The 26,053-nt window shown below is 49.8% G+C and overlaps 1 protein-coding gene across 4 annotated transcripts in view; it reads right to left on the minus strand.

Annotated features, from left to right (window-relative positions):
• Positions 1-5,860: 5,860 nt before the first annotated feature.
• The window catches only part of BAIAP3 (BAI1 associated protein 3), an 81,662-nt gene continuing 61,469 nt past the window's right edge, over positions 5,861-26,053 (minus strand). For 3 of the 4 annotated variants that reach the window (XM_061548865.1, XM_061548866.1, XM_061548864.1), the window contains exons 22-35: positions 24,519-24,642; positions 22,359-22,376; positions 21,088-21,228; positions 20,263-20,364; positions 19,504-19,737; positions 18,598-18,666; positions 16,478-16,557; positions 15,905-16,013; positions 15,343-15,414; positions 14,543-14,626; positions 11,401-11,521; positions 10,828-10,951; positions 8,687-9,018; positions 5,861-7,541 (exon numbers count right to left, since the gene is read on the minus strand). In XM_061548865.1, coding sequence (XP_061404849.1) covers positions 7,435-7,541; positions 8,687-9,018; positions 10,828-10,951; positions 11,401-11,521; positions 14,543-14,626; positions 15,343-15,414; positions 15,905-16,013; positions 16,478-16,557; positions 18,598-18,666; positions 19,504-19,737; positions 20,263-20,364; positions 21,088-21,228; positions 22,359-22,376; positions 24,519-24,642 — 1,717 coding nt within the window. In that variant the 3' untranslated portion in view covers positions 5,861-7,434. The remainder of the gene's footprint in view (positions 7,542-8,686; positions 9,019-10,827; positions 10,952-11,400; positions 11,522-14,542; positions 14,627-15,342; positions 15,415-15,904; positions 16,014-16,477; positions 16,558-18,597; positions 18,667-19,503; positions 19,738-20,262; positions 20,365-21,087; positions 21,229-22,358; positions 22,377-24,518; positions 24,643-26,053) is intronic. The other variant, XM_061548867.1, reaches the window with a different exon arrangement.

Genomic DNA, 26,053 nt, shown 5'->3' on the forward strand with positions numbered 1-26,053 from the left:
AATAAGTGAATCATACGGTCAAATCAGACGATAGTATATTGTTTTAGCCTTAATAAGTTTCTGTGTTTTATTGTTGTACATTTACAACACGAGTGTGTGCATCCACGTAGCAAGCTAGCAGCAGCATCGGCATGCAAGATCACTGACATGATAAGGAGCATCATTGACACCAATGATCAAAATTAATACATGAAGCAATTTTTGTTTCAGCAAAATATTTTTCGTCTATTTTTTGTGTGTTTCTCCCTTGTGATGCTACTTTGTAGGATGGACTTTGAGATTTATAAGCGGTAAGAGTTGACCAGTAAGGTCTGAATTGGTCTGTAATAAGGTAGGAGGCACTGATGATAAGGGGTTGGCAGGTTTGCTCTTGCGAGGTTCTCGTTCTATCGTGTAAGCAATTAAAGGCCGGTTCATCGATTCTCCGCTCGCCGTTCAACAATTGAGAATTAAAAAAAAAGAATCCATTGTGTTGAATGTAGCGGCCTCTAGTGGCTGCAGGGTTTCACGTGAGACCATAACATATACTAATTTGGAAAACTATCGATACAGAACGCGTATCGTGAGCCTATATAATCGATATGAATCGATGCGCCGTTAAACCCCTATAGAGCAAATGCATGTTTGTCTGGAACTTGGCGAGCGCGATATGTAAACTGGTCCTCCGCTAGGGCGACTCAGCCTTAAACGAGTGCCTGGCACGCGGCGTAAATATATCGGCATTGGGGAGATAAAGGTGGCCGGGCGCGGTGTTGGCCACACCACCAACTTCGCAGGTGCCCGCTAACAGGTCCGCACCTCCGACATGGCACGGTTGGCTACGTACGGCGCGAAAGAAATTCCGCATACGCTTGCAAACAAACAACGGCACTTGGCTCCAAAAGTCCGTACGGGGGTCCTTGGGTTTTGTGTGCAACTGCAGTGGAACGGGGAGGAGCACGCGTTGACCGAAGGCTGTTGGTGGAACTTCCTCTATGCTCGGATCGAGTTCTCTTTTTTAAATCATTTATATTAAGTTCACTTGCTTGCTTGCGTGCTTGCTTGCTTACGACCGTGCAAATCTTTAGGTCGTTTTTTAACCCACTTCCCGTGATCCAATCGAGCTGACATTTTGCAAACAGACTCGTTGTGCGAGACAATTAATGTTCGTGAAAAAATGTTTCAAAATTTTACACTGTTTAGGGAAAACAAATTAAATATTTAATTACCAATTGCTTAATACTGGCAGACAATCATCTGACCCATAGGTGGCAGCCATCTCAAGCCAGAGGACGAGAGGACTCTAGCCGCCACGCATATAAAGGATTTATAGTGAAAAACTTTGTTTTTACGGGTTATACTTATTAAATCCTTTATATTAAGTTCACTTGCTTGCTTGCGTGCTTACGACCGTGCAAATCTTTCGGTCGTTTTTTAACCCACTTCCCGTGATCCAATCGAGCTAACATTTTGCACACAGACTCGTTGTGCGTGACAATGAATTTTCGTGAACATTTTTTCCCAAATTTGTACACTTTTTAGGGAGAAAATAAATAAATATTTAATTACCAATTGCTTAATGGTGGCAGGAAATCATCTGACCCATAGGTGGCAGCCATCTCAAGCCAGAGGACGAGAGGACTCTAGCCGCCACGCATATAAAGGATTTATAGTGAAAAACTTTGTTTTTACGGGTTAATTTTTTTATGATTAATCCTCAATCCCGAGTTGTCCTTAAGCTCTGTGCCGATCAAGGCCGTAACTATAATATATATCGGGGGGGACACATCAAATATGCTCAAAATGTCCCCCCCCCCCCAATATATTGCTATACAATAGATTTCTGTTTATATGATTGTGGTTATGGTTGTACTTTATTAATCCATAATCTCTGCCATTACATATAATGAAACAAGAAAAGGTAAAAAAAAAGAAAAAACAGAACAATGTAATACAATACACTATGAGACATTATTGTAAAAAATAAATAAAAAGTCCATCCTATGTGTTAGTGATTTTTTTTTATATTTTAGGCAGGAAAATCTTTTAGATTTAGATTTTTTTCTGGAAGATTTGGTCCCCCCCTAATGTTGACTCCATGGCCACGGCCTTGGTAGACGCTGTTCATGTTCCGCGGATGTTTCTCGTCACTTTTTTTCGTGCCATTCCTCAATTCCAAAATAATATTTTCCAATGAACATAGTGTGGTAACCCTTAAATTAAAATGTTATTTTTCGTCGTAAAAATAGAGCTATCGAGGTGACGTTGCCACTACAGATATGTTGTCATCTATATATATAAAATCGTTCATGTCTGTCTGTCTGTGTGTGTGTGTGTGGACTTTGGCCCATACGCACTTTCATTGGACGGCGGTTGCCCCTGGCAACGGCTAGCCACGCCTTCGCCGCTTTCATTGGACCTGGCAACGGCTAGCCACGCCTTCGCCAAGGGCTGCAGTTTCATTGGATGGCGGTTGCCCCTGCCAACGGCTAGCCACGCCTTCGCCACTTTCATAAGCTCCGTATTTAATTAAATAATAGCCATTACACAGTATTGTTGGAGCGCTAGGGGGGGGGGGGAAGGAACGCCACCCGTACCCTGCCTTTTCCAAGCCGACAATTTTAGGCGAGGCCGCAGGCTTTGCACGCTACTAGGCCTCGACACCCACCACGCCACTCTGAGGTAAATTCATCAAAGTTTTTCCTACTCTTCACTACACCCCCACCACAATGTGTGCTATTAATATTACTTTTAAACCCAACGCGCCAACAATCGATTACTTTAATGTTCACTGTACAAATACTCATTAAGCTGGGTGAGCGTACTGCCACTCTATCATGTACACTCTAGCCTGCTTATGAAGCTGAGTGCGTGTACTGGCAGTCTATAATGTGGACTCTTGCCTGGTTATTATAATCGATTCTTTATATGTTCTTTGTACAAACAGTCATTAAGCTGCTTGAGCGACCCCAGTTCGATTCCAACTAACGCCCACCACCGCTGACGATTATTTGAAACGGACCTGGCCCTCCCCTAGGTCCACTCAGCCTCAAAAGCGTAACTGCTGTCGTGTGTGAACATCGTCACTGGGGAGACAAAGGCGGCGGGGCATCGTGGATCCAAGTCCCGGGCGAAGCCGGGTCATGTGTATGTGTGTTTGTGTTTATGTGTATGTCTGTGTGTCTCTATGTATGTGTGTATGTATGTGTATGTATGTGTTTGTGTGTATGTGTGTGTGTATGTATGTGGGTTTTTTTTTATGTCTTTATGTGTATGTCTGCGTGTCTCTATGTATGTGTGTATGTACGTGTGTGCATGTGTTTGTGTGTATGTATGTGTGTGTCTATGTATGTGTGTGTATGTGTTTCTGTGTATGTATGTGTGTGTATGTATGTGTGTTACGTGTCTGTCTGTGTGTCTGCATGTATGTGTGTGTGTATTGTGTATGTGTTTGTGTGCATGTATGTGTGTGTTTGTGTGTATGTGTATGTCTGTGTGTTTGTATGTGTGTGTATGTGTGTGTATGTGTGTGTATGTATGTGTGTGTATGTGTTTGTATGTGTTTGTGTGTTTACGCTCGCATTACACAAATGTGTTGCTGGTCTAAGGCGTTCCTCGCACAGCATTGCCGCTTTATTATTTCAGTCGTTTACTGCCTTACGCACCCTGAAAGTCGTGTGTGTCTGCAGCAAGCGCGTGTATGTGTACCTATGGACGCGCGCGCGTGTGTTGTGTAGGGGGAACGGTAGTGTAGTGCTTAGCGTGCTGTCTGTGTCTGTGTGTGTGTCTGTGTGTGTGCGTGTGTGGTGTGTGGGGAGCGGTAGTGTAGTGCTTAGCGTGCTGTCTGTGTCTGTGTGTGTGTGTGTCTGTCTGTGTCTGTCTGTGTGTGTCTGCGTGTGTCTGCGTGTGTGTCTGTGCGTGTGTGGTGTGTGAGGAGCGGTGGGTGTAGTGCTTAACGCTACGCTGCGCTACCAACCCGGCGAACCGAGTTCGATTCCCGCTCACGGCCACCACCGGTGACGATTATTTGAACCTCCCCTAGGTCGACTCAGCCTCAAACGAGTAACTGGTGTGGCGTATTAACATCGGCACTTGGGAGACAAAGGCGGCCGGGCGTGGTGGATCCAAGTCCCGGGCGAAGCCGGGTAGTACAGCTAGTATTGGAGATAAAAACACGATTCAATAAAATCGGCGTTAGCATTTGCCACTACGATTGCTACTTTACATAGCGCCAAAGGGATTGTTCCGCAATGCATGAATGTCCACGAGCTGATTTAATCGCAGGCTCGTGAGAGAGATGGCAAACGGCTTGGGGAGGCTCTCATCCAGCAGCGGATTGACCACGGCTGATGATTATCCAACATTTGCGACGGTGAAAGGCAAAAAATACACCAGTGTCATGGACATTCGTTCATGACACTGCGGCCGCAACCAGGCGCGATTCGTCCACAAGGGGGCGTTGAGGCGCCGCCTCCACCAAGAAGCTGAATAGTTTTGTGTTTCAATTATTTTTCTAATAAAAAAAATATGTTATAAATAGTTTCGTTATGTAATTTTTATTTTTAAAAATATTATTTCAACGTGAATTGCCTAATGAAGATGACATTATAAGTTTCGATTTAAAGCTTTCGTGACTGCAGGGATTCATCTTCTTGGTTCTTTCGGTAAAGTCATCACGTAGAAGGGAAATAATAAAATAAGAACAGGTCTGTCGGAAAGACAGCGTCTGAATGACAGACCTGTTCTTCACCTGAGGACGGCTGCTTGCGTTGTGGCCGAAACGTCGTGAGAATTATTTTATTATGTTTTATTTTTATTATTTTATTACTTCCCTTCTACGTGACTTTACCGAAAGAACCAAGAAGACATTATAAGTTGTTCACGTTAGACACCGCTGCAACGCCACGGTCTGATTTGTGGTCCTCGGGGAGGTCTCGGCACGCCTGTGAAGGCGTCCGAGTGAGAGGTCTTCCCTTCGTTCGTTGCCATTATCAGCTTCGGGCATTTTAGCCGCGGCGTTCGAGACCCATGCAGGGTGGTGAAGAAGGCGAGACGATGCCACGATGCGAAGTTGCACTGTGCAGACGCAGCAGGTCACGCGGCCTTCGGCAGTGTCAAAGGGGTTGTGTGGTGTGGACTTGGGGGCTGCATGGGGACAGCATTTGAGTGCTTTGTTGGTAGATAAGGGAGTTCTATCACTTTCACGGGAAGGCCATTATAACATGACGAGGTTTTTCCTTCATTAGAACACCGTCTTCTCAGAGGTATACTCACAACAGCCCCACATAGTGGACATGTCACGAGCCGCCACTGGTCGTAACAGGACAAATATTCAAATAGGCGACGTTTCAGGCAATGGTCCTTCACAGCAACATCCAGCACAACCACCCTCTCTGTAGGTTCGCTCATGCTTGAACACACTACGCGGTGGGCGAGAAGTCCCTATACCGTGTCTCCAACCAATCCACTGGACGCGTAGAGGCAAATGAGCGTAGGGACTTCCCGTCCAGTGCGGGTAATTGGGTTGAACATTGACTTTTACAAAGTTGTTCGGAACACGTTCTTCGCCACTCTCTCGCGTGTACTTGTTAAAATAGCTCAGGAAGGTGGCACGACACCGTCAACGTTTAGCAAACTAAATAAATGTTAAGCGCTAATTAGAATAACGAAGCGCCTCTGCTTGTGTGTACCCTGGGGAGCGGTGGTGCAGCGGTTAGCGCTACGCTGCGCTACGAACCCGGCGACCCGAGTCCGATTCCCACTCACGGCCAACACCGGTGACGATTATATGAACCGGTCCTGGGCCTCCCCTACGTCGACTCGGCCTCAAATCGCGATTGTAACAGCCACGCTCGGAGTAATGACCCCACGACCATTTCATTTCTCAATTTATTAACAATTTTGGTCACTTTTCACACATTTACACCAATCTAACACATTTCACTGTCGTCTATAGCACAGCAGCACACCAACATTAACCAGAGTCCACCTATACGCACGTATAACTCTTTCCAAACACTTGTTTTTTTTTGTTGTTTCAAAATTTCTGCTTAATGCTGCGTTTACTGCACAAGAGGACACAATGAACGCCGGAGGCGGCGGGTACTCACGCGACTGGAAAAAGCGCCCCATGGGCAGGTTCACCCAGAAGTTCCCAGAGGCCCCCTGGGACAGAATGCCACGTGGTAAGCCCCGTTAATCGTGAGCACTGAAAAGCCCCAGGCCTGGTTGTGGGGCCACTTTGATGTATGTGCGGCCCTGGGGCAAATGGCTCTCATTTTACCTAACCCCCCCCCCTCCACCCCCCCCTTCTGGGCGGTCCTGTCATGGGGTGTGCATGGCACCTCGATAAAAATACAGGAGAGCTCACGCGTTCGTGAGATCCTGCCAAGAGCGTGCGGATTGTCACAAGTAGCCAGACTCGCTACGTTATAAACGGCGGTGAACTTGCCGAAGAAAAAAAAAAAACCAATAAAATAACGAATCGAGAATTTTATAAAGCGTCGTAACTATACGAATTACCTGCGAATTTTTAAAACACAACAGAACAGGAAGAGTAAGCAAACTATTTTTTGTTTAGTTTTTACATAACCAGCATTTGTCAAACCTCAGTTGTAGATGTCACCTTTAACTTCAATGGAAAAAAAATGTTGGGGGGAGGGAATGAACCGCACGAAAGGTGATTAATTCCACCGTCGGATATCAATCCAATCCACGCATCTCGTGTGGTCTCAGCCAGACGCCCGGGCCGAACGATAAAAGAGGAGGAGAATGAATGATCTGACCTGTGCGGGGGACATGGCTCTCGATGTTTCTCCGCAATGATGCATTTGCCCGGCACTGAAAAGTGGTTCGGGTCGCTGGGTTGTGGACCTCCTTCAAAATGATGTTTCAGGCAATGGGCCTTCTGCACAGCGCTCCATGGGCAGGTTCACCCAGAGCTTCCTGGAGACCCCGAGGATGGAGGCCCGTGACAGAATACCACGTGGTTGAGCCCTGTTATTCATTAGCAACGTGCAATTAAGAAGGGGCTCAATACCGAGATCCCTGGATTATTTGTGCCGTATAAATGTAAATTATTATCATGATGAAAACGTTGCCTGCAATGTTACTGACGAACCTGTCGAATTCGTTATTACCTGTGCTTGTGCGTCGCTGCCAATGCAGCATCGCAATCTTTTTGTAAATTGTATAGAATCCTTCGGAGCGCTGGTAGAAAAATACGGTCTGTGTGAAAGTGCATTCATCGGTACAATTCGCAAGCAATGAAACCGTCGGCAATCTGGTCGAATTTAACCTGCGCCCAAAAGCCCTGCGCAATAGCAAACTCTGCGACCGGCGCGTGGAAGGGAGCCACCGACGGTGGCACTAGGGGGGGGGGGGTTGGGATGTGTGCACAAAAACGACGGCATTCCGCTAAAAACCCTGTCGGTGACACCAGATGGCGGTGGCCGGTCATTCCATCGCCTGGGAGGTCTCTTCGATATCTCGTCTTTTCTTCACAAACTCCTGGGCGTCCTTGTCTGCCACCCTGGCTTCGAGGATCTTCAGTATTCTGCTGGCTGCGTGGACCGAGATACGAAGAGAGGGCATCGGTGAGGTCTGGTGCATAGGGCATGCAAGAGGGTCAAGCAAGCATTCAATGGCAAGTGATCGTGAGCCGACACGATCACTTTGAATTGACGAATTACCGTGTTGCCAGGCTGGTGGTGTATATTTTGATTCAAAGCTTTCGTGACTGCAGGGATTCATCTTCTTGGTTCTTTCGGTAAAGTCACGTAGAAGGGAAGTAATAAAACAATTAAATCTAAAACATAATAAAATAATTCTCACGACGTTTCGGCCACAACGCAAGCAGCCGTCCTCAGGTGAAGAATTTATTCATTCTGAAGAATTTATTCATTCTTCACCTGAGGACGGCTGCTTGCGTTGTGGCCGAAACGTCGTGAGAATAATTTTATTATGTTTATTTTTATTATTTTATTACTTCCCTTCTACGTGACTTTACCGAAAGAACCAAGAAGATGGTGGTGTATACTTAAGCGGTGTGTACGCGTGTCAGCACACACTGGCACGCGTGTGCTTCACCTTATAAATTCACTGCTAGATGAAGGCCTCTCCATGCCAATTCGGTCACGGTGGTTGCAATGCCATACATTACCACAATGGTAATTGACGGGTCGGTGAAGAGGAGGGCCCAAGGTCGACCCAGCTAAATATCACGAGCCACTGATGTGAGCTGCGGCCGGGAATCGAACATTCTGGTCGCGAAGTTAATAGCGCAATGCGCCTACGATTGCGCCACCGCCTCCACCTCACATGTGTACAGACATTGTTATTGTTACAATTTCTGTTTTAAGAGCTGAGACGAGTTAGTCCATCACCTCGACTGGTCAGCTACACATTGTAATTGACGACTTATTTGGTGGTTGATTACTGGGACCCCTTTAAAAATGGCGGCCATATAACAGCCCACCTCCCGAAGGTGGGAAACCCCCTACGAGCCAAGCCCAGCGCGACGCGGGCGGCGATGCCGTGTGCATCGTCAACCACGCAGAGGTGAGACATTTGTTTGCTCCCAACTAATGCGATTTATCAAGCAATCAAACCGATAATCGGTAAGCGTGATCGGTTACTTGCTTTGCCGGATGGCCCAGATACAGGTGCCATACTCTCCACGGTGCGTGCTGCCTGTGGCCGAGGTTACCTTTGGGGTGTCTGAGATGCAGGGTGAGTACGGGCTGGCTGCCCTGCGTCTGCGCGGGGCTCTCGGTGGAAGCCGCCCCGGCTGCCCCGGCTGCCCCGGCTGCCCCGGCTGCTCCGGCTGCCCCGGCTGCCCCGGCTGCCCTGGCTGCTCCGGCTGCCCCGGTTGCCCCGGCTGCCCCGGCTGCCCCGGCCGACTCAACCGGGACACCGTGCAGCTCGGCGAGTGGCAGGATCACCTCCCCCTCCAGCTCGTCCCGCGACAGCCAATCGTAGTCCATGACGGCCAGAGACAGGCACGCCGCCTTCCTTCTGCACGGCTCCACGGCGGTCGGGCTGCACGCGCACACAGACGGCAAGCGAGGACGAAGATCCCCCCCGTGTAGCCTTCACAGACTGCTGGGGCAAGTGCAATTAGCGAGTAGCACCTGCGTAGGCCGGCGCAGCACACGAAGGGGGTGGGGTGGCCAGCACCGTGCCCGACCGCCTTTGTCTCCCCCAGTGGCGATGTTTACACACCGCACCAAGTACTCATTTGAGGCTGAGTCAACCTAGGGTAGGCCCATGACCGGTTCAGATAATCGTCGCCGGCGTTGGCCGTGAGCGGGAATCGAACTCGGATTGCCGGGTTCATAGCACAGCGTAGCGCCAACAGCACACTACCGCTCTCCACACACACGGCGCACACGGCACACACGGCACACACGGCACACACGGCACACACGGCACGCAACAATCCCCTGTGTCGTCGTCGTACAGACTGTTGGAAGAAAGCGCTGTTTGCGAGCACTGAATAATTGGGCGGGTTGTTAATAATTGCGACAGCGTAAAAAACACGGCGGCATCTCGTGGGAAGGGATAGAAGGGCCCCGGGTAAATGTTACGAAATGAGGCACCAAATTTCTCTTCATGGGGCTGCTCAGTAGCACGTTTCCGCGTGAAGCGTCGCACAAGTGTCAGGTGGTGTCAAAACATCGGAGCGTCAGAGAGATCACTAACAAGAGGGGGCGGTTCGGTCCGTCTCGCTCGTTAGGGCAGGACACCAGAGACAAGCTGGAAGGCAGCCAGAAACTGATACTAACGAGTGCCCAGGCCCTGTGGTCCGCGAGTGGGGCCGATGGAGGGGGGAGGTGGTACTTGCTGTGTAAAATCCCAATTGACTAATTGGGAAAGTTGAATCCATAACGCCAGCACACGATTAGCTGCCCTTGCGAAAGACGTCACAAGCTCTTTTTAAATCCTTTATATTAAGTTCGCGTGCTTGCGTGCTTGCTTGCTTGCTTACGACCGTGCAAACCTTTCGGTCGTTTTTTAACCCACTTCCTGTGATCCAATCGAGCTGACATTTTGCACACAGACTCGTTGTGCGAGACAATTAATGTTCGTTAAAAAAAAATTGCAAAATTTTACACTGTTTAGGGAAAACAAATAAAATATTTAATTACCAATTGCTTAATACTGGCAGACAATCATCTGACCCATAGGTGGCAGCCATCTCAAGCCAGAGGACGAGAGGACTCTAGCCGCCACGCATATAAAGGATTTAGAGTGAAAAACTTTGTTTTTACGGGTTAGTTTTTAACGTCCACTTTGAAGCTGACGGCACCCGTGCTATTACTCCGCTTGACACTCGCCTACAGTCAGTTTAACATGTAGGCTTTCGCGACCAATGTTATTCATAATCAACGTTTTTGGGTTTAGATCGCGTTATTTAGAAATGTGTCGTAACCCTCCACCACCCGACACGGCCAATCAGTAAAAAAGTGTCACGTTGACAAAAGACAAATAGTTCGCTGCAATTGCCCGATGATGCTGGATGCAATTACCAGCGAAACGTCGTACTCAAATTGTAAATGTTGTGGCTTCAACACACCCGTGGGTTAAAGCAGTGAACTATTTGTCTTTTGTAAACGTGACACTTTTTTACTGATTGGCCGTGTCGGGTGGTGGAGGGTTACGACACATTTATAAATAACGCGATCTAAACCCAAAAACGTTGATTATGACTCACCACAGTATCAATCAGGGCGGCTGCTGGATTCGTACAGCGAATCTCTACGAGAAGCTGCGAACGGGCAAGCGTTCGGAGGCAGACGTCGGAAAACGAAGGTGGCAGCGGGGCCGAGCGCGAGCGTGCGTACTCACAAGGTGAACTGCTCGTTGAAGACAGGCTGCAGCGTCTTGGGCTTCACCTGGGTCTTGAAGCTCCGCAGGTGCGGGAAGTAGTGCTGCGGGCCCAGCTCGACGATGACAAACGGGTCGCTGAGGCCTGCGGCGGGCAAACAACGCGGCGTCCGGGCGGCGTGAGGGGGAGCGCGAGGCGGGAGACGCACGTCCCTTTCGTCGCCCTTCCCTTCCGAGCGCCAGAGGTTAGGCAGCCGACTTTGTAGAGCGGCAAGCGGGTGATGCAGATCGGTGTTGCGCTTTAAGACGCCCAACAGCGGGAGGCGTCGCATTAACGAAGCGTCCATTGGGTGTCCTGAAGCCCCACGGCGCTTGCGTTGAACCGCGCGTGGCGGTAAGTCTTCCGGGGGACATCAAAATCTCGGGAGTTTTTTTTGTCAGCAGGAGTAATAACGCGACACTCAAGACGATGCAATTGCACGCGAGTTCTACCCTCTGCCGGTACCGTGAGATATTTTCTCCTGCCCCGTGATACGCCCCGTTTTTTTTTTTGACGTGCCTCCTAAGTTGCAACCCTAAGCAATAAGCTCTCACCGTTAGAGTCGAGTGGAATGAGGTTCGTCGCACTCATGATCTCCACGACCACCTTCTGCTCCGCGCTGTTGTAGTAGCAGATGGCGTTCAGCGAGCCATACTTGCTGGGCTCCGTTGGTTTCTGCGTTCGGAGGGACGCACACCGACGCACACGCGCCGCCGGTTACATTCGCGCGCGTGCCGGGGGCCCCTTGGTTCAAGTCGGCAGGTGGCTCTGCCGGAAAAATTTCCAGCCCAGAAAAAAAAATCATTATAATAATTAAAAAAAAAATCGTAATAATAATAATAAAAAAATCATAATAATCATTTTAAAAAATTTCATAAGAATAATTTTTAAAAAATCATAATAATAATAAAAAAATCTTCATAATTTAAAAATAAATCATAATAATAATTTTAAAAAATCATAATAATAATTTTTTTAAAAATCATAACAATAATTAAAAAGAAAATCATAAAAATAATAAAAAAATAATCATAATAATAATTAAAAATGATAACAATCATAATAAAAAAATCATAATAATAATTTTTTTAAAAATCATAATAAAAAAAAAAATCCACATGGCAGGCCTCCCGCGAGAGCAGGCCTGGCGACACCCGCGCGACACCCCATGGTGCATTAAGCGGCATCGCGTCCGCTTTCCTGTTGCCTTCTAATTAATTCCCTGGAACAGGGGAAAATCCCAAGGCGTAGTTTATTGTCTCCGAGAAAAATTGGAGCCATTCCACATCCCTCCTTAATTTACGCCATCTTACTGCCGTTTACTTAATGAACCCCCGACGGGGCGTGGGATGAGGCTGGGGGGTGGGGCGCAGGCACTCGTGGCGTTTTTATTATCGTTTAATTCTTGTGGGTAATTTTGTAAACACTCGTCTTCGAGCCATGATGGTGGCACCTATCTGTCTTGAGAAATGAACTCGGGACGGGCGATAACCGCATTCACGTCAGGCGGCGAGCTGCTGGCTCTGCCGTGCGGTGATAAATGGGCCGGAGCGGGATTTTAAAACAACCCGAGTCCTTGCCGAGTAGGTCAATGACACGCGCTGACATCGCAGAGCTGTGCAGCTGCCCCTGCTGATAAAACCATCTCGGAATTATTCATTGGCTCAGAGCAGTTTGCTTTGGAAGGCTTTGTGGCAGGTTGGCACAAAGGGGGTCTTAACCCTGGCCATCATCCGTGGAGGGGGAAATCATAATGGGCAGGGTGGCCGGGCAGCCTCCGGTGTCGGCACGCTGAGCCGGCGTTGCCGAGATCCTTAGTTGGAATCCGGGTTTCAGCCTTCCGAGATTCGACCGTGCTCTCGAGTGTCGCGAGTTGACTGGTCTCTCACCGGTTCACCCAGAACGACAAACCGTGGTAAGAATGTGGGTTCATCGCGGTGTGATGAACGTCTCTGTAACGTGATATTTGGGGAGAGTGCTGTACCCATAATGTAGATGAGGAGTCACTGGAAGGGATTTCAGAAACTCTCCTGTTATACGACTCTCCGACGTGCTCTCAGATTGTACCTCGCGATGCCCAATGGTGTCGTGCCACACGAAGCAAAACTGCATTGGCCAGCGTGAGTCAGAGAGCTGGGCCGAGCAGTGTCAATAAAATGGCAACAGCAGCACGCAACAGCTGACCACGTGTCGAGGGAGAGGCGAGTGAGCTGCCCAATTCAGTTCCTGGAGAAGCTCCCAGCGTGCGGACATCGTGCCGAACAACGCGGCACGGTTGTACATTCCGACAGAACGTCGAGAGCTGTGCGGCACGAAAGCGAAAAACGTACGCAGAAGCGTTCCGGGATACTGCCTCCCGCAGGGCGTTCTCTGACGCAGGGCGCTGGGCTGCTTTGCTAGAACACGGCAGAGACGCTTGGTCTTGACGCGACGCCCACGGCAACAATTGGAAAAAATGCATTTGGTGGGTGGGAAAAAGAAAGGGGCGCAACCCTCCCATGAATCATGGTCCGCTGCGGCGGACTGCTTTGATCGCTGTGAAATTGCAGGGAAACATTTTAAGCAAATTTTTTTTTAAGGGATGCCACCTCTCCTGCTTTTCCCAGCACACCCTTGTGGAATGAGCGACTTCCTAGACACAACGTCTATTTCTCACACTAGGGGCACAAACACTGGGCGATATATAGAAACGCATCTACAAAGCTACACACAGCCGACCTTTCTACACAGCCTCATCGTCGGCGTCTAACCACGCAGCTGGCTGACTAATGTAGCGATGCCGACGATGGGAGACGTGAAGAGGATCGGCCACGCGGGCGGACGACGAAGAGAGATGACGGCGAGCAGCGACGCGGCCAGGACCCGGGACCCCGCGACAGCCCCGGACCTCCGGTCACGTCCCCCCTCTATACTTCCCGGCGTGGCCAGTCCCCACCTCTGGCCACGCCCCCCCTTCTAGAACCTTCGAGCAGGTTCCCGGAGCTTTCCGACTGACCCCGCCTTTTATCTTTAACCCAGACACGCCTCCCTCCTAGTTGGTTATTATATAACGCGCCCATACCCGTGATTACCCCTCCTGGCCGACAGGGGGCACCCTGTCGCTACACTTGTGTTGAGGTATAGCTGCTATCCTGGGAAATCTACAAGTCTTCTTAGAGACATTACAAGTCCCGTTTTCTTGTCATTTGCATAATAAGAAAGTTCGCACGATATCTTGCGGCATTGTGAGAAAATCTCCCTCCCGTGACATGCCCCGATTCTTTGTTGTACCTTCATGAGGTGGCAACCCTAATGAGGGGTTTAACAATCACTAAAACGAAACTATTTTTTTCCCAGGTAAGGCACACTGAGCTATATTGCTCTTTTTCAAAAGTGACCTGGCCACAAATGATAGCCCAACGAAGTGGCTTATCACGTGGAAATTTACAGCGGCCAAATACTCTAAACGCACGTTAATTCTAAATGTCGAGGGAAAAACCGGAGCATCTGGAGAAAAATCCACGCCATCACAGGGAGAGAGACACGCAAACTCCAAATATACAGCAGGTGTCAAGAGGTCGGGATCGACCCCACTATCTCCTGTAGCAGTTAACATCTCACCACCACGGCACCCAAGCGATGGGTCGCTTGGCCTAGGGCAGAAACTACACACAACGGGGAGGGCGGGGTGGACTTGGCTCGTATCCCCCGACGCACCTGCTGGCTCAGCTTCTCAAGGAAGTACTGCTCGATGAGGTCCTGGGTGGGCATCTTGTTGGTGATGAAGTCGTCCCGCAGAGTCTGCGCCAAACGAACACAGGGCCATTGTGAATACACACGTGGCCTGGGCGAGGAACACACTTCGCATCGCGTTGGCGTACAAGGATGACAAAATACGTTTGGGGAGGTGATGGCTATGCACGCCTGCAAGCGCTGCGGATGTGAGGGTTGGCGGATCACGCAAAGGTTGTGCAACTCCCTTCCCGTGCGCGTCGAGGTGGTACCCGTACCCGGCTTGCCAAGAGAAGGCACGACAGCAAAACGTGGACTCCCCTCGTTATTTCTGTATGTGATCGAGCGTTGCCCCCTCGCACGCATGGGTTTTCTCCGGGTGCTCCGGTTTCCGCCCGCGTGTAGACACTGATTAATTGGCCGATAACACCTTCGTATACAGAGGACCGCAGAGCTTGAGGTGAGGTAATTTGATGACAGCTCGTCACCTGGGTGCTTTCCAGATCGCCTGTGGTCCCTCCTGCCTCCGAGTCATTCTGCCTCTCTCTTCGAGAGCGACCGGAGTACCGGCCAAGTAATCCAGCAAGATTGACAAAACGGTGTGTGCATGCACGCGTTTACACACACATCTCATCGCATCTATTTTATCGGTTGCACGTGTTTCCTGCCGATTGGCTGATAACTCTCGCTCAGTGGTGCCGGGACGAGGGGTGATGCGGCCGGGCGACGGGGGAAGGGGATCGCGGCGTTCTTTGTGAAGCAGTGGCTGCACGCCCGCCGCTCACCTTGTACTCCTCATTGTGGACGACGGTCATGGGCAGGCCTTGACCCTCCGCGTGGAAAAAAGCCACGAGAACCTAGCACACAAAGCACCTTTTTTTAATTTTCTCAATCGTCAGGATGAACGCAAACCCGCTGGCGTAGATGTTGCCGTTCCACACCACAGATTTACCCCAACCATGGTATTGGCGTCACATCACGAGACTATTAAGCATTCAATCAATGAATTTTAATATTTTGCTTGAAAATTTCGTGCAGATCGAACATCCCAAGTCGCCATCACGGAAGCGTGCATTCTGACCTGCGGTGTGTAATCTCACCTGCGGTGTGTAATCTCACCTGCAGTGTGTAATCTCACCTGCAGTGTGTAATCTCACCTGCGGTGTGTAATCTCACCTGCAGTGTGTAATCTCACCTGCAGTGTGTAATCTCACCTGCAGCGTGTAATCTCACCTGCAGCGTGTAATCTCACCTGCAGTGTGTAATCTCACCTGCAGTGTGTAATCTCACCTGCGGCGTGTAATCTCACCTGCGGTGTGTAATCTCACCTGCGGCGTGTAATCTCACCTGCAGCGTGTAATCGAAGCGGCTGTAGAACTCGGTGGTGTGTGGCTGATCTGCAGCCACCACGTCGACGATGGTGCCGAGTATGACCTTCCACAGAGCCTGCAGCATCCTTGGCGGCACAACGCCCGCACAGGCAACGCATCCTTCAGCTTCCCTTGTTGGGTTATGACATTTCCTCCCCACCCCTCCCTCTTCCCTCCCCACCAGCCCCTCCCCGACCCAGTTCCTCCCCAATAATAATTGTCAATGTACAGGGTGGTCCAGATGTCTTGTGACACCCCCCCCCCCCCCCCCCATTTAATTCTCTAAAACGTCATATTTTAGTGTGTGAAAACCAAAATAAATGAGCAAAGGGAAAGAAAATTGAGGGGTCAATTGATTGGGGGTCACAAGACACCTGGACCACCCTGTACTACGCCACAGCATCGCGTATCCGACCGTCACATATCCGCCCTGGCCAATTCACAACCCACACCCCGCGTGTCATTTGTCGCAATGTAATTGCAATTTTTTTCCCTTCCCGTAAGTTTCACGTAACGAACACACGAAAGCCGGTAAAAAGAGCGCGCTCACCAGTTGAAGTTTTCCTTGAGCAGGGTTCTATTGAGCATGGCCAAGTTGTTATCCAAGTACTTCATGAGAGGCGAGACGGCCTGTGGTGGATAGGCACACTCCTGGCCAGCAGCTCAAAGCAAATTCACCGCCACGTTGAAGCTCCCGGCCAAGGCGGCGGGGTTTCCAGCGAAACGCCGCACAATCCGCGGCACAGCCCCGAACACGCGCGCCCCGAAGAGCTGACACCAACGCCGAGATCGAGCTGCGTGACCTCCCGCACTCAACCGTCAACGCCGGCGCGCGCCGCCAGAGTACCCCCACGGTCGCCCAGCAACGCAATTATCCCATTTCACAAAAGTGCAACGCCGCCACCGTTCTGACGCATGGCCAGATGAAGGCGCAGCCCCGCAATTGCCAACTCACGCCCGCCGCCCACCCCCCGCCGGCGGGTATCCTCCGCTAGAAAGAGGGGATTGTGGGGGAGCCCTTCGAGAGGGCGTTTTGACCTCCTCTTCCATGCTTGCCGGACGGCTTGGATGAGACGGGAAGTACCCACACTCTGTCCCCCCCGCCACGTTCGACCCCGTCCGATCGACTGACTAACTGGTGAGCCCATTCGTACCGCTGGGTGGACAGAGGCGAGGTGGGGGGGAGAGGGTATTCAAGAAACTCGCGGCAATTGTTTCGACTGCTGCGTTGGGGAGATTGAATTGGACCGAATAAAACGGTGGATTGAAACCACCGCTGCACCACGGCATCATCCCCATCAGCCCATCCGCCGTACGCATGCTATTAAAGATGACGTGGCATCGTTTTCAAGAGGAGATGATTGTGCGCTGCGCATTGTGACCCGACGTGCAAGTGAGAGATGTGATATCTCTGAATCTATTCGGCGTAGGTAACAATTTAATTTGTTGTCCTTCCCCCGCACCTACGATTAGCACGGTTGGCTACGTACGGTGCGAAAGAAGTTCGGCATACATACATGCAAGTTACAGTAATTGATCAATGGAGTTCAAAACATTTCAGTTTTGGACAACATTGTGGGAAATAATCACATGGTTCCGCACAAGTCCAAACACAACATTTTAATGCAATACAAATTGTCGCGAGGTACGCCGAGCGCTTGAGTATTGTATTGAGCATTAACTACATTTTGTTATTGTTAAAAGCACACGCAGACTCACGCTTCCATTATATTTCCAATTTATTTTAATCGTAGCAACTCATAGCTTGAAAGCACTTATTCCATCATCCGATTACTGTACGCGGAGAGGGGGCTTCAAAGTCACCCCACTGTCAGGTCGGTGTAATCTTTCACAATTCAGAATATATTTGTTGAGACTGGGTTAATTTAAAACGACAACATTCGGTGTTGATATTTGCGCAAAGTTTTCGCGGCCCGTGCCGGATGATCCTGTTCAGCACTGAAGAAGCTACCGGCGCTCAGAGAGAAACGTCGGACATTGTTTCGAGCAACGCTCCCGTCCAGTACTGAAGAAGAGCAGGAGGAGCGAAACGTCGGACATTTAAATACTAAACTATTTATATTTTACCAGGTAAGGCCCACTGAGCTGTATATCTCTTGTTTCAGAAGTGACCTGGCCACAACCGACAGCTCAACGAAGCGGTTTATCATCGCGTGGAAATGTATAGCGGCTAAATACTCTCAACGCGTGACGTCGATTCTAAATGCGGAGGGAAAAACCAGAGGACCTGGAGAAAAATCCACGCGACCACGGTGAAGAAAAACATGCAAACCCTAAACATACAACAAGCGTCAGGGTTCGAGATTGACCTCCTGTATACCAGGAGAGGTAAGAAACACCTCACCACCATGGCGACCCTTACACCGGCACCCACCACCCCACGGTACGTCCCGAGAATACGTCGGAGAGCGCGCTCGATGCCACCGCACTCTCGCAACACGTAAACCGTCGACCAGAGGATGAACGTTGTTACAGGCGCACCAGATGTTCGGTTTGTCATGGCCCATGGAGGGTGTGGCGGAGATGCGGGGTTCAGAATTCTCGCGATTCCTGACCCGACGATTTGCGCGATGATGTCACGCGTGGGTGTCACGCGTGTGCCGCATTGGGGCCAGCGAGAAGCGCGAGGTGCGACATGGGGAAACTCACTTCGTCCGACTGGATGGAGTCCGGAGACAAGCTGATGTGCTGAACATACTTGCGAATGTCCGGGGACATCTGCGGACAAATGCAAACAGACGTTTCTCACGGTCCAGCGACGTGATGATCCTACTGCGCGCCTGCTCGAGGACAAATATCATCACTCCATCTCCGCTCCATACGTCCTCAAGGACGTGATGCGTTCATTTGCTGCCACTCCTCCGATTAGTACGGTTGGCTACGTACGGTACGAAAGAAGGGATCATGTTTGCAATAACCACAACACAAGCAGTCAAAATGCAAGCAAAAAGAAACAACTCTGATAATGATATCCACTGTCCTTGAAGTTGATTGGTCCACACCCGAGACGGCTTTTCATAGAGCCTAGTCTCCACTGGTGTTGGACCAGATGACGCCAAAAGGCGTACAACTCAAAGACAGCGCACTATCAGAGTAATGAGAGCTCGGGGTAAGCATTTACATTATGAGACCTCCTTTGCCAGTAGCAAGCTAGAGTAATAGGTTTTTACTCTTTTATCTGGCACCAAAACTGACACCTTATACAAGGGTAAAAACCTACTACTGTATCTTGCTACTGGCAAAGGAGGCCTCATAATGGTACGAAAGAAGTTGAACATACATACACACATACTCCCTGTCATTGTTCTTGACCATCAGCCATGATACATCCTGCAGGAGGACCACTTAACGAGATTGAATCACATCAAAAATGTGCGTGTGTCCACTTATCGCCGAGTTCCTCTTTCTGTCTCTCGGCGTAATGCCAAGCACGCAGCTCTCCAACGCCCCGACCGCTTTTACCCGAAGCTTTTCGTCGCCGCAAACTCAACCGAGTCGGAGGGAGGCAGACGGACAACAAAACACTCGCACGAAAACGTTCAAATCGGCGCTCACCTTTTCAGCGAAGATGGTGACGACAGCGGTGATCTCGTGCTGCACGGAGCTGTCCAGGGCGTGCAGCTGCGCCAGCGGGCCCCCCGCCGTGCCCCCCCCCGCGGCCCCCCCCCCCTGGAGCCCCCCACCGACCGCGGGCACCCCCGCCGCCTCGGCGTCGGTCAGCCCCAGCTCCTTGGGCAGCGCGCACACGAACTGGCGCACGTACTCCATCCCGTTGAGGGCTATGCACAGCTGCGCAAGGAGGGGGGAGCGGGAGGGGGGCACACGGCGGCGGTGACTCACGGAAGCTGGCGGCCACCCTCGCCGACATTGAAACTGCAACGAGGGGGGCGAGTCCTGCCAGTGCGCGGACTTTTGAAATGCTACCCAAAGCGCGTTCGTCCTCGGAAGCGTTCGATTAGCAGCAGTGCGCTCACATCCTTTTGGCGCTAGTTTTTTTGTTTATCGCAAAGCTTGTGAAGATAGTTGCTAGTGACCTATCCTATATAAAACCGGCCACCATCATCACAACCATCACCACCGTCATTCCCCGTACCTCCAAATAGCACGGTTGGCTACATACGGTGCCAAAGAGGTTCAACATACATACACACAACCCTTTCATCAATCTGGCCGGTTTTCTATAGGATAGGTCCCCGATAGCAACACAACTTTATACTTACAGTTGTCGTGCCCCGCTGTTACAGACAGACAGACAGAGCTATTGCGCAAGAGCTCAGCAGCATGCGACCGAATGGACCCCGCGCATCCGAGTACCTGGTTGCTGAGGTCGAACTGCCCGTCGGCCCTGTAGTAGCCGCCCGCCTCCACCTTGCGCTTGACGAGCTCCATGTAGAAGTGAGCGCAGTTGCAGAAGTTCTGTGCAGCCAGACATGGTGGAGGTCAATCCAAATCAGGGCCTTGCGAGCTAGGGCTGGGCTCTCCCATTACGCCATGAAGCGGATGACTCTCTTATTTCAGGAATCGATGACTATACCGGTCATCGGTTCGATGACTCAACTAATCGGATAGCGAGACAACAGTTGGGCGTAAGAGTCTTTCCTGTGTTCCCAGTTTGTGCCGCTGGACGGGAGGTGATGGGGCGGGGCTTGGCGATGTCATCGGCATTGCCAGCCGCGCCACGCTGGGCGTGTCTTATTGGGACGGTTCCCATTTTCACGGCTCATGGTTCACGGCTGATGCTGGTGCTCAATCCTACAATAATACCTTGCCGATCTCGTCAAGGAGGATAGAACATCACGAAAACTCCGGTCATCCTCGCAGCGGCTGCTGGCTCGCCATCAAACAAAGATGGTCACCGCATCGCGCGCTTTCAGATGCGCTTCTGCGACCGTCTGGAACGCTCTTCCTTCCGACATGAGGAAGCCACTGCAGCTACGCACATTTAAATCTAAATTGAAAACTCATTTCTTTGTAACCGCTTTTTGTGTTTAGTTTGTTGTATTTCCCCCGCGCCTCCGATTAGCACGGTTGGCTACGTTACGGCGCGAAAGAAGTTCAACTTACATACATACATACGTGCGTACGTACTCTGGGTGCGTGTGGAATGCCGGTGGTGCCGCCGAGAGCCGGGACGCTCACCTGCATGAGCTTGCTGAGGATGGGGGTGGCCGAAGCCGGAGGCCACTGGAGGCCCTTCCACAGGTCCCGGATGTGGGACAGACATTCCGTGGTGCTCAGCGCCGACGAACTGTACTTCACCTGGGCGTTCAGGAAGTCCAGCTGTGTAGCACACGCACAGAGACAATGGTACCCCACCCCCGTGTAGCCTTTACAAGACTTTTGAGGCGAGTGCGGTTTGTTAGAAACCCGTCAGGGGCCGGCACGGCGCACAAAGGAGGGGGGGGGGGGGGTGGCCAACACCACGCCCGGCCGCCTTTGTCTCCCTCCTCAGTGCTGATTGTGTACACACCGCATCGGTATTAATTTGAGACCGAGTCGACCTAGGAGAGGCCCGGAACCGGTTCGGATATTCGTCACCGATGCTGGCCGTGAGCAAGAATTAAACTCGACTCGCCAGGCTCGTAGTGCATTGTGCCAACCGTTGCACTACCGCTCCCCACTATATATGACAAACACAACCAGACTCTGAATATTTATTTACACTCAAGGAATCCGATGAGCCATAAAGCTTTTTTAACAGATTCCAGGAGTTTTCACAGATATCCAGTACACATAACATGCGCACACACACACACCAATGAGCAATAATCCACCTTGGAATTTCAGAACTCCAACTACACGACACAACGAGGCTAAAGATCCCCCGTATAGCCTTAACAGACTGTAGGAGCAAGTGCTGTTAGCGCGCACCGATGAAGGCCTACACGACACAGACACACACAGAGACACATGCACACATGCAGGTGGACTCCTGACATCCGCACAGAGTAGCTCTCTCCGATGCGTGTTGATCGTCGCACACTTCAACGTTTCTCTCCGTGTGCCGGGCGCTTCCTCGGGAAACGAATTCGGTTCCGGAAGGAGGAGCTCGCGTCACCGCGTTCCCTCCCCGAAGAAGCGCGGCACGACCTGGAAACGCGCCGCCGGGAGAGGGCCGTACAGCGGCGCAACCGCAAAAACCCGGAGGGCAGACGTCTTCTGCGTGACATCTCGGAGGCGCTGATCTGGCACGAGCGGAATCGGTATGCGGCAGCGGCGGCGATGGCGGCGACGACGTATGGACCATGCGTCACGAATGAAGTGATGGCAGAAGCATGCTTAAAGCAAAGAAAGCGGCACTCGGGCAAATAAATCGAGCGAACAAATGGCAGGGAATGCGCTCGTGCATAAAGCGCTCCGTTCAGGAGAAAACCGTCGTCGAGGAAAGTGGCACTGCCGGCGCGATTTACCTTGAAGCGCGACACCTTCTGAAGTCGGCGGGTTACAGGCGAGAAAAGGCGCGGAAAAGGAAGGAGAAACGAGCCAAGCACATTTAGCGGAAGAACTCCGCAGGAAAAAAAAAATTCACAGCGGTCAGGGGTGCTGCGAAATAGCTGTTGGTGATACGTTATGATATCGAAATTCACGGTAGGACGATTATCGCGATATTACTTTCCCCCGCCGCCACCCACAACTCTACAATTGCGTTTCACATTTTAAAATCCTTTATATTAAGTTCACTTGCTTGCTTGCTTGCGCGCTTACGACCGTGCAAATCTTTTGGTCGTTTTTTAACCCACTTCCCGTGATCCAATCGAGCTGACATTTTGCACACAGACTCGTTGTGCGTGACAATTTATTTTAGTGAAATTTTTTTCCCAAAATTTTACACATTTTAGGAAAAAATTAATTATATTTAATTACCAATTGCTTAATGGTGGCAGGTAATCATCTGACCCATAGGTGGCAGCCATCTCAAGCCAGAGGACGAGAGGACTCTAGCCGCCACGCATATAAAGGATTTATAGTGAAAAACTTTGTTTTTACGGGTTAATTTTTATTGTCTTGGATTTGTGCTATACGATTATTTAAACGTTCTTCGGCTGCCCTTCACTCAACTTAAGCGCGCGAAAATTCTTCGTGATTTTTGTTACAATCTGCAACGCTTAGAAGGCTCAAGTTGTCAGCTTCACAAACACAACGAATACAATTCGGTGATCTGCGAAAATGATGAAGTCATATAAATGCCGTGCCGTTCATCGCTTTAATACATTATCACCAAACACTAATTTAATGGATCATACTGTAATTATTTAATTACAACATTAATTATCGTGTTATTTCTTAAAAGGTTTTTTTTTCTCTCTCCTGAAAATAAAATAGTTAAGGAAATAAAATTAATAGCGCTCACCGCGATATGACGGTATTGCGCGAAATGGACGATACAATTATCTTGGTTCAATTGTCATACAATACTCTTAGTTTTTTCAGTAAAGTCACGTAGGTAAAAAATGAAATTAAAATTAATAAAAATAAAAGAATAAAAATCACGACGTTTCAGAGGCAACACAAGCTTCCGTCTTCAGGTGAAACAGTCACAGCAAAATATCTGTATCGCGGCATCTCTTGAGGAAGGCCAAATATTTAGCTGTGACGATTTCACCTGAAGATGGAAGCTTGTGTTGCCTCCGAAACGTCATGATTTTTATTCTTTATTTTTATTTCATTTTTTACCTACGTGACTTTACCGAAAAAACTAAGAGTATGAATCCTTGCAGTCACGAAAGCTTCAAATCTAGAATGTCATACAATACATCACGGCATCCAAGTGCCGCCCTTCTAAGATCCACCAAAGCTTGAGAGAGACTGGCTGCCACCACCATCACCTTGGCTTGAATGATTGTTTGGTCACCGAATTATTGAGGCGCTGGTCACTACGCTACATGGGGCCTAGAGGCGAGGCTTGCTACATCACACAAACTCGTGATGTGTCCTACCTTACTGTTAATGCCACACTAGGGCAGTACAGCAAGTAGATTAATTTCCAGTTGTACGGGGATCGAGCGTTAGGCCCATCGCAATCATCGTGTCCTGGGCCTGGGCCCACGGAACTCGCTGCACAAGAACAAGATCTCCGTTTATCTCGAGGGGTCACGGCCACTGCGGTTATTAATTTTAAATTGCATTCTAATTAGGGAACTGTGCTTACCATTGTATCGGAAGGAGTGCACACATTAAAGGGTATGAATGGAGGCGCTCATTTACATATAAATGGGCATGTAATTTGTAACCTGGCTAACGCCTGATTTGCATGCACTTTCTTCCATTGCACACAAGTGCAACGATATTGGCCAGTAAAGAAACCTGAAGGAGAAAAACATTTGATTTCCAAGGACCCAACCATCAAATGTCCTGGAAACAACAGGTGCATTCGTTCCTTCCCGATACCAGATCATAGCCACGCATATACAGATCATAACAACGCGGGTAACCCAATATCAGATAAGAGCAATGCAGGTAACCCGATACCATAGCAATGCATATACATATAGCAAGGCGGGTAATCCGGAACCAGATCATTGCAGTGCGGGATCACAGTGACGTGAGCATCGGCCCAGTAGCAGACGTACCCCGTCCGCCTTGACGGACTCGCTGATCCTCTCCTTGGCTTTCTGGTGAACCAGCTGCAGCCAACGCAGCATGAGCACCTTGAACGAGCCGTGGAACGAAGCCAGCGCCAGCGGCTTCCCGTCCCTGGGGGAAGCGGCACAGGAGGCAAAGGCTGGCGATGTCACATGACGGCGCGCTGGGCCCAGCGTCGATTTCAAAACTTAGACGACTTCAGGAATTTAAATTTCGATTTAAAGCTTTCGTGACTGCAGGGATTCATCTTCTTGGTTCTTTCGGTAAAGTCACGTAGAAGGGAAGTAATAAAATAGTAAAAATAAAACATAATAAAACAATTCTCACGACGTTTCGGCCACAACGGCTGCTTGCGTTGTGGCCGAAACGTCGTGAGAATTGTTTTATTATGTTTTATTTTTACTATTTTTTACTTCCCTTCTACGTGACTTTACCGCAAGAACCAAGAAGACTTCAGGAATGTAATTACGAATGTTTTATTTGACCGACAACGCGAGCATCGGTCGGAAGGAGGCCAACTGGAGGACACGATCCAGAGTCATCATCGCGACGATGAACTGAACTGGGAACGCGATGTTCCGCTTTTTCTGATCGCTGGCAAATCCATGCATGGATTTCCCCCCAATTACACAGGGTGATCCAGTTATAAATGGCCCTCCTACTTTCTTCTGTGGCCACATATCTGGCAGGCGACGAGCCTGCTGGAACACTTAACGGGCGTCGCGAGGACTGGTGGGAGGCGTGTGGAGTCTTTGAAATAAGCTGCTGTTTCCTCTGCAATTTCACGCTTTTATTTTCGCGGAATACTCGCCGCGGCCATCAGTGAGATGAGATTTAAGGTGTCGCTCACTCGACCGATGAAACACCTGATCGTCCGTACCGTCCGACAGCAGAACCCCCCCCCCCCGTCCCCCCGGTAATGAATTACCTGTAAACCACACAGCTGCACGCAGCCGTACAACATCAATATCCTCTTGTGAACTGCTACCCCTATTTCCTGGCGATTTCAAAGAGCGCACACAATGACGCAGGTGTGATCATTAATTGCACAATTTTCTTATTTAATTTGACATCGTATCCCGCGCGGCAGCCGTCGGGTATTACGTACGGATCTATTACGATACAGCCTTCAACGCGGCTATCAATTATCAGTTAATTTATACCGTTAAAAGAAACAACATTGTGCAGCCTATTGATTATCTTAGAATTGCCTGGTTCTTTGTGGGTGTGCGGCGGCATTGTTGGAGATATTGCGGGAGAGTTTGGCACCCCGAGGTCTCTTGTCTTGGGCGTACGTACGGTATCCTCAGCCATCTCAAACGTCTCCTCGAGACCTCCTCCTCCTCCACACTCGTACATTTAAAATAAGAATCCCATTTACTTAAAATTACATTCCTCCTTATCTGCAAGTTTTCTTTACCCCCCCCCCACTCCCTCCATCAAAATCACGTTTGGTTACTTTTTAAATGAAAGTTCTTATTCAAGTCTCATATGTATATATAAAATGCTCTTGGCTAATTTG

The sequence above is a fragment of the Lethenteron reissneri genome, chromosome 10 (assembly GCF_015708825.2).
Source record: "Lethenteron reissneri isolate LAM-NWPU_2019-01 chromosome 10, ASM1570882v1, whole genome shotgun sequence".
NCBI classification, from domain to species: domain Eukaryota; kingdom Metazoa; phylum Chordata; class Hyperoartia; order Petromyzontiformes; family Petromyzontidae; genus Lethenteron; species Lethenteron reissneri.